Source organism: Tachypleus tridentatus, chromosome 13 (assembly GCF_004210375.1).
Source record: "Tachypleus tridentatus isolate NWPU-2018 chromosome 13, ASM421037v1, whole genome shotgun sequence".
NCBI classification, from domain to species: Eukaryota; Metazoa; Arthropoda; class Merostomata; order Xiphosura; family Limulidae; genus Tachypleus; species Tachypleus tridentatus.
The window spans coordinates 54,485,578-54,494,412 of record NC_134837.1 but is presented as its reverse complement, the minus strand read 5'-3'; the positions used below and the strand labels follow the sequence as shown (position 1 = coordinate 54,494,412).

At 32.0% G+C, this 8,835-nt stretch overlaps 1 protein-coding gene across 2 annotated transcripts; it reads left to right on the top strand.

Annotated features, from left to right (window-relative positions):
• The first annotated feature begins 609 nt into the window (after nucleotides 1-609).
• LOC143239898 (protein phosphatase 1 regulatory subunit 3C-B-like) lies at nucleotides 610-5,901 on the top strand. Of its 2 annotated transcripts, none has more exons than XM_076481517.1 (3): nucleotides 610-805; nucleotides 2,434-3,877; nucleotides 4,503-5,901. In XM_076481517.1, the coding sequence occupies exon 2, from the start codon at nucleotides 2,496-2,498 to the stop codon at nucleotides 3,390-3,392; it is 897 nt and encodes a 298-aa protein (XP_076337632.1). In that variant the 5' UTR covers nucleotides 610-805; nucleotides 2,434-2,495; the 3' UTR covers nucleotides 3,393-3,877; nucleotides 4,503-5,901. The 2 variants fall into 2 exon arrangements, with proteins under 2 accessions (XP_076337632.1, XP_076337633.1); XM_076481518.1 differs by having other exon boundaries at nucleotides 666-805; nucleotides 2,468-3,877.
• The last annotated feature ends 2,934 nt before the right edge of the window (nucleotides 5,902-8,835 follow it).

Sequence of the window (8,835 nt, the reverse complement as noted above, 5' to 3'; positions counted from 1 at the left end):
TAAATTAAATCATATCTGATAAAGCTCGGCTGGATCTAGAAACTTAGGCTAGTTTAAAATCAGTGTTCCAAGATAGCAATGTCAAATAATCTTAATAACACTAACAATTAATAACAATCAATCATATATACAAAAATCATTTTAAACATTTTAATTAATAATATTACTGAAACCATCTTTAAGAAATGTAAGAGTAATTTTTGTTGTCTTTGCTTGGTATCGTTATAATAGTGTCTTAATACAGTTTAAAGAAGTTTTATGTATTTTTAATGATACTTATATCCTTTTATAGATTTCTATAATAGTAAAACTATTCTATATTGAAATAAAGCCAAGGATTCAATAACCAGGCACCAACAAATTCTTCAATATTATAATGAATATTTTTTTTAAAGTGAAAGCTTGCCCTCATGTACAACAATATTCTTGTTACGCATTTTTTTTACGTCGAAACACGTCATCAGGACATCAAAATAAACCTTTCTACACTGATTCTGTAACTCGCAAAGCACCCAGAAACACGTATCATTGAAAATCTCGGCTGGTAAAGTTGATTGGTTGGAAGAGGATGAACATCAACTTGCTATGTTGAAGTCACACTCTTCTTCTTTATGTTGATTGGTTATGTTACAGCTTGCACGTGAACATTTGGTACGTAAAAAGACAGACTCATGAGAAAAAGAGTTACTGTGTTACGCGTGAGATTAAACGAAGTGAAGGGCAAATAAACGATCGAACACGAGGCTTATATTTGGGTCAAAAAGGTTTGCTATCCCTGAAAATTTCTTGCCACAGATAAAAACATGTAAGACTATTATATTACTTTATTAGTGTTTACATCAAATTTCTATATATAATATATCCTTGTGATTATAAATTATTGTCAGTTGTGTTTCATTTATAAGGTTCTTTTCAACTTATTAAAATAATATATTAACAGTTATCAAATGATAGGAATGGTACTATCACTAATTAACAAAAATATAAATTGTATATTCCAGCTTTGTATTACCCAGTACGTTGTAATTGTGTAAAGATAACGTAGTGCTATTTGTATTTTTTATCTGTGTTGAAATTTAAATTTTTATTTCTTAACTTTAAAATTTCGCAGTGCGTTTGCATATCCAAATTAACCAAATAATTATATAGTTTAAGCTATTGTTATTGAGAAAGTTCATAATATTCTTGAAAGATTGTAATACTGAGAAACCGAAATTATTTCACATTATTTCAGTTATGTAAATTAAGTTTTGCTGGTAAGTTATATTACTAATAATCAGGTACATGGAGAATACTTTATATTCAAACAACTGATGAAAAACCCAAACTATTATAAGAATTAATGTGGTACAAGTTGAACATGTATTAACTTATTGTAAAAACATTGTTCCAAAATTTATTCCTTTTAGTTGCAGCTTGCAATGCAGAGAGTGAACACTATTGTGTATGATAAATATACACTTTTGCAAATGATTGCTATATGATGCTCGGAATTTTATGCACCACGTAAAACTGAAAGAAAAAAATGCCACTGAAGAACTATGGATGAGCAGAAGTTTGGCACTTGAGAGTGTCTGAAAGATAGGGCATGGCCAAGCGTGTTAAGGCGTGCGACTCGTAATCTGAGGGTCGCGGGTTCGCATCCCCGTCGCGCCAAACATGCTCGCCCTTTCAGCCGTGGCAGCGTTATAATATGACGATCAATCCCACTATTCGTTGGTAAAAGAGTAGCCCAAGAGTTGGCGGTGGGTGGTGATGACTAGCTGACTTCCCTCTAGTCTTACACTAATAAATTAGGGACGGCTAGCACAGTTAGCCCTCGAGTAGCTTTGTGCGAAATTCAAAAACAAACAAACAAACTGAAAGATAGAACTAGAAAGCGGACTTTGGTCAGTACAGTACATTCTGATTCTAACTCTTTCAGTTAAAGCCTGCTCGCGTTTTGCATGGGCTGTTTAAAAAGGTTTACTTTTGTGTCTCTTTTCTTTTTATTTAAGTACAATACATGAGTAGTTAAATACTTCAAGAAATGATATCCATTTTATGCGCCTCTAATTATAAAATAAACTGTTAAAATTAATTAAATTATCTAAAACTAACTTAAAAAAACGAAAAATTTGTCAGTACGGAGCTCTTCCCTAGCAACCATAATACTATATAAAACAAAGAACAAATGTCAGTCACCTAGGTTTGAAACTTCTCTGCATTGCAATAAATGTGTGAATACGTTGCAACGTAAGTAGGACTATTTACATTCCACACATTTTCAGAACAACTCCAGTTAATTAAAGTTTTTTGTTATCCATTTTCATCTCATAATGATAATTTTTATTCATAATTACCGTTTCACGTAAGCAGTCTTCAAGTTTTTTAAGTGTATGTTTTGGTCATTTAGTTAATAGTTATTTTATTAAACTATTTGAATTTTGTTAGAGGTCGCTACAGAACCAAATCTGTCTCAATTCAGATTCGCTTGTGTGGAGAATACTGTTGAGATGATCGTCTCTGCCAGTGAGCCTATATTTTCTCACAACTTCCTATCAGACTACTGCTATACCACTGGGTTCAATACTTACCCATTTCGGCACCATCACAGTAAAGTGACCAGATATAACTACAGCGGGAATGCTACTCGCTCCTCCAAAATTCCACCCAGTCAATCTTGTCCCATAGCGCGAGATGAAATTCTGCCCGATAACGATATCCAACAGGACATAAAATTATGTAAGGGTAGAAAACGTGTATGGTTCGCTGACGATAAAGGCCTTGCTTTGACAGAAGTACGGATACTTCCCGAAACATCACACTGTCTACCTCGCTGGACAGACCAGTTTTTCGAAGAAGTGTCTGAAGATGTAAAATCATATCTAATGGCGAAAAGTAGCTGGGAGGTGGCTTTTCCTCAACCAGCCTCAGATTATGTTGAATTTCGTAGTAATTTAGACCAACAGTGTATTTCCCTAGAAAACGTGATTGTTTCAAACGATAAGTTCTCTGGCACCATTAAAGTAAAGAACATTTCGTATAAAAAAGAAGTTTTTGTTCGAGTTACTTTTGACAGATGGCTGAGCCACGAGGATATACTCGCTTCGTATGTCCCTAACGGACTCGAAAATTCGGCGTCACTAATTGATACTTTTACTTTTTACGTTTCCATCCCTTCTTTAGCAAGAGAAACGGAAGTGATTGAGTTTTGTCTATGTTTTAAAAGTGATCACTCTTGTAATTGGGACAATAACAAAGGAAGAAATTATAGGATAGTCACCAGAAAGAAGAAATATAAGAACCCCTTGAAAACCCAAAAAATTGTTGACCCTGTAACAGCAGACTTTCATTCCTGGACGGAGTTTGCCAGTTGGAACAATTTAATAACAGAAGGACCTTATTGGTGATTCCACTGTTAACACTATAGACTTACTTTAGAGCCACTTTTCTAACAGTTAAGTTTGTGATAAGTTCCTGAGAACCCAACAGTGTATTATGCACATTATGTTGAAGTTTATGTTTTGTGAATATCACTGTACAAGGAAGGAGGTAGATGACTATTTGATTTTTAGTCCTTACTAAAGCAAGCATGAGAATATATATATATATATATCTTTGTTACAAAAGCATAAAAACTATTATATACACGAGACAGTTTCCTGACAGTCTTTTTCTACCAATAACAAACGTCTGTAGCAACACTGTTTTTGACGAAGTAGGATGTATAAGAAAGCAAACAAACCTTGAAACAGCTTTGGAAGACGAACGACCAAAGCTGTTAAAAAATGTTTAACGAAATGAACGACAGAAACTTCCAAGTTTTTGTTCAACACAACTTTATTTAAAAACAAACTCTGGTGTAATGTGACTTTCAGCATGGAGGGAAAAGAAAGTAAGTTTCAGTCTTAATTGTGGAGTAAAACATTAGTTATTGGTTTTATAAACGTAATTGTAGATTTACGGCGCAAAACGAGTTAGTAAACCTGTAACGAATTAAATGTAATTTATATTATTATTAGTCTTACATACACATGTATTATTTTTATTAAGTAGCTTTAAAGCTGTTTCTGGAATGTTTTTCACCCAAATTGCCAAGTTATTTCATCTTTTTAATTCAGATTCTATTCGCCAATTGTTTATTTATATTTTGGGTTGACTTTATTATCAAATAATTAAAATAATTTCATTTTTTACTTACTAAAATCTATCATTTGGTTTTAACATTTTCAAATAAAATTTTATTTTTCGTAAAATGGGTTCAAAGAATAACTTACAAGATTCTCATTTCCGTATTTTATAAATATTTAAAATTTTAGAAGTTTCGTTTTCGTTCTATAGATTTCCTTGCAGCCGACCTTTTGTAGTGATTGGGTTTTTTTATATAAGTAATTATATAAAAATGTTTAAAATATTGCATGATACCGGTTACTACTAGCTACAAACATTGACTTTTGAAATAAAAGTTGCTCTTCTTATTATGCAAATTGCAAATATTTATATCTTTTTTTTTTTATAAGGCTCCAAGTGTACAACTGGGTTCATCCTCACCGTGAAATCGGAGTCTATCAGATGCATCATCTGCCACAATTTCTGCAAAGCGATAGATAACGAATATATGTCAAGCTGGGCTTCAAATTCTCTTTACCATTTTCAGCATTGCTACAGTTCATAGACATATAGTTATCACGAAAATATTGTACATATTGTTTTTAATCAATCAACATGTGACACATCAATTCATCATATTTTCCTCAACTATTTTCAAGAGAAGTAACGTATATTTACATTTACTCTAAAAGAATTATTTATGTTTTCAAACTTAGACTTTCCTGTTTTATGAAGCGCAAGGAGATTAAATTTTGTGTCAGTTACCAAACTGTTAAGTATTAGTATATTGGTTGATTGGTTAGTTGATTTAGTATTAGTATGTAAATAGAGAAATACTCGCTTGTGGTGAACAAAGAGGAGGTTTATTAGCTCTTGATTTTCCTATATCGAAAACTATTCTCAAACTTTGTGGTGAAAGTTTCGTTATTTCCATAATGTCGGTTATGTCATCAAAAATCATGCAAACTTTCTGTTATTTGATGTAGAAGGACTGTGATTGAATATGGTGTAGAAACACATTTTATTTCTAAAGAGTGAAAAATGATAAAAAATGAACATTTTAATGCTTACAACAAAAGTTCAATACAGTTTTATACGATTCAAGCCCTTGGAGATGGTGCCAGAGAATTTAGTAACACTGTTGTTTTGTTACTATTACTTTACTACTAAACTTTTATAGAACCGATAAAAATGTTTTATTTTGTTTTTATAATATAGAAATGTGGTAGCAAGTTTAAAACCTATTTTTCTCAGACCCTCAAATGCAATAGGTGTAGACTTAAAAGGTAAATTTAACTATTAACATTTTATAACAATAAAAAAGAAATTTATGTACTAATTGATTAACTTAGAAATTGGTTGATAGTGCCTTTTTCACCACTCATTTTGTAATTTTTTTTCTTAAACCGAAGTTTAAACAAATTAGATGGCACGCTCATGTTTTAGTCTGTTTGTTTCATTTTATTTATGAGATTCATTGAAAAATAAATTCGCTCTAGATAGAAGAAATATAGTAAATATTCTAGACAAACAACTACTGCCGAGAAAACAACTCGATTTTTTATTAGAACACTGTTTATTGGTATTGTTTATATGTCTGTGTTTTAGTACAAAGTTACGCAATATACTGTCTACGTTTTATACATCAGAGAGAATCGAACCCCAGATTTTAGCCATGTAAGGCTGACCTACTAGCGAACTATTCGATGATATGAGATACTACAAACTTTGTTTGCAAAAATGTTTTTTTGTTTTTTTAAACTAACACATTCAGTTGTCCAATAAAGAGAATTTTACTTCGTGTATCTACTTCGACGCTTGTGCGTGAGTTACAATATCCCTGAAATGTTACACTCACTGTCTATGAATGATTTATGGCCGCCTACAATGTTTTCATAATTTCCAAAGTGTAGCTAAAGGCCGAAACGATTGGCACAACAGATGCTGACAGAAGCGTCTTGGATAGCTTTATAACAGTCGAAGGCAAGGCTACAAAAATTACCACGGAAAAAACAATCATCTTCTAATAAAGTTATATTTTATAATCTGTATACTTATATCAATTCCTAGTTAGTACAGTTTTGAACTTTATGCAAAGCTTTAACTCTTTGCTAATTAATACCTACTACCATAACGAGGTCCTGGAACGAGACCAATCAGGCGATGTAGCGTCATGTGTGATTAGCTCGAATTTTAACACTGAAGGGAATCTAGGTGATGTTGGTTTTCTTTTTTTGCTTGGTTCATTACGTTATATCAGGACACACGGTAAAAACAATCTGCTGTAGGACACAGCAGTGCTATTAACAGGAGTGATAGTTTAGCGATTTTTCCGCCTTCTTTATCTTTAGCTGTTGTACTCCAAATTAGCACGTATTTTCAGAGGATGTGCTTTGCTGGAGTCGTACCTCATATACCAAATTTCAAGTAACCCATCAAGAAATGTTCCCCACTGGTACAGCGGTAAGTCTACGGATTTATAACGCTAAACCCAGGGATTCGATTCCCCTCGGTGAATTCAGCAGATAGCCCGATGTGGCTTTACTATAAGAAAACATACACCCACACCCATCAAGAAATACCCGAGATATAACATATCATAGTAAGATTGCTTACTATATTTTTCGCCGCACCAAAAATAAGGAAAAACTTATTTGATACAAAAATATAAATGACTTTTATTATTTTTTTCTTTCAAACTTGGTACACTGACAGATTTTTTTTTGACTGCACCTTTTTATCACACCTAGGTTGTTTTTTCTTAGATACGTTTTTATAGCAAGTTATTGATTTATTTTTTCGCAAACAGCGGCTCTACACTCATTCAAACAAAGTCACATTTATGCTCAATTTTACTGTAAGAATAATATATGTATTATAATTAAAGTTCATATTCTATCAAAATTAAATGTTTTGTCGATTAAAAAGCTTGGTTTTAAATTTACCATTAGTCACCATTTAATATATTTTGTAATTTCAGTTTCACACCTCTAAAAGCTTACCTTTTATTTTTGTACAACAGTTACTTATTTGTCATTTTACAAAGAACAGGACAAAGGATAATGACACACCATCAGTATATATATATAAACCCAGTGTCAGTCGATCACTCCAGATTTCACCGACTTTCGTGAGTTACACGAATCTAATTCCCCTTTTTTTCGTATAATACTTTTTCTTTTAACTACCCATTCCCATTTTAGTTCAACGTAATTACTATTGTAAGCGTAAATAGCTCCTAAATTTTGGCCCTTGGTCTGCTATATAAAAGCCTATCAAGGAGGGACTTCCTAGAACCAGGTTAGGTTTTGTGTGTATGACACTACTCAGGGCAGGGTATGAAAGGGAAGACTTTCGTGAAATATAAGTAAAAAAATTAACCCAAATCCATGCTGGCAATTATTACGAAAACCCTTTGTTGAAAGAGACCGAAGATACAAATTATCTATAGAGAAGAGGGCGATTTTTTCTCAAAATAAAACCAGGTATTTATGCAATCACATGGTAATCGTAAGTTTTAGTCATTTATCCAAAGGCACCAGCACATGTATGTAGCATGTTTGATCAGTTATATGTAGTGGATTCAGGAGCAATATTTAACATGTTATTGCGAACATGATATGATATGTCTTTTGTGTATTGCCAGTCGTACACGGAATTGTTTTGGTTTCTCATCATTTTTGACGGGTTTTTACGTTAGTTTTTAATAAACGGAAGAGTCATATTATTTCATTCGTGATGATGAAAAACTCACTTTAAGTAAAAATGTGTTCTCAAAAAGCCTGATATGGATATTAAAATTTTTACTAAAATAAGGTTCATAACGTTTCAGCTTTCTTCGATCATCTTCAGGTTAACAGAGTTACAAACCTAAGAAGGTCGAAACGTCGTTCTGTACTTTATTTTAATTAGTTTCAATACCCATACTAGCCGTTTTGAGATACATATTATTTTATGTGACATATCATACGTGATTTTAGAATACAGGAATGTTTGAGTGTAATGTAAAAATTAAATTAAAAAAAAAATTGAGACAAAAATTTTGTAGACCGTAAACCAAGATCCAGTCTTCCACAATTACATATGTAGTTAACTTAAATATTTCTTTTTAAATAACTGAATCATTACTAGCATTCTATACATAATCAAGTGTGTCTGCCAAACTTCATTTTTTCAATAATTTAAAACCAGATAATCCACTATTCAATTACATTACACGACGAATCAAGAATAACTTAAAAGATAGAATTTGCTTGTATGAAAATTTAACTTATTCAGAATTGTGATGTCGTGTGCTGTTTGGTGGTTAGGATTCGTGCCACACTTTACACGTTTTGCAGAACAGCATAAAAACGCGTGTTTTGTTAGAAGAAATGCGAACATTTAGAGTAGTATTTATAAAAATCAGTGGAGTTTCGCTAGAGTAAAATTATCTAAATAGGTCGCAGCAAAGAAAAAAATGTTGTTCAATAAATCACGATACAAAATTTTGACACAGCAAGGTTTTTTCTCAGTCAACAAAATCGCCTAAAATATAGATATTAGAACATTATATGATTTATATATGTAAAAAATGAAGAACATCACGGATTATTATATGGTTTATTTAACCTGAAAACTAAATTTCATGACTACATTTTGAGCTGCTTTAGTATCATATTAAATAACTTTATTCCAGTTGAAAAAAACAACTTGGAATTGTAAGCTCGGATAAATTTTTACAAAAACATATATTTTCATTTA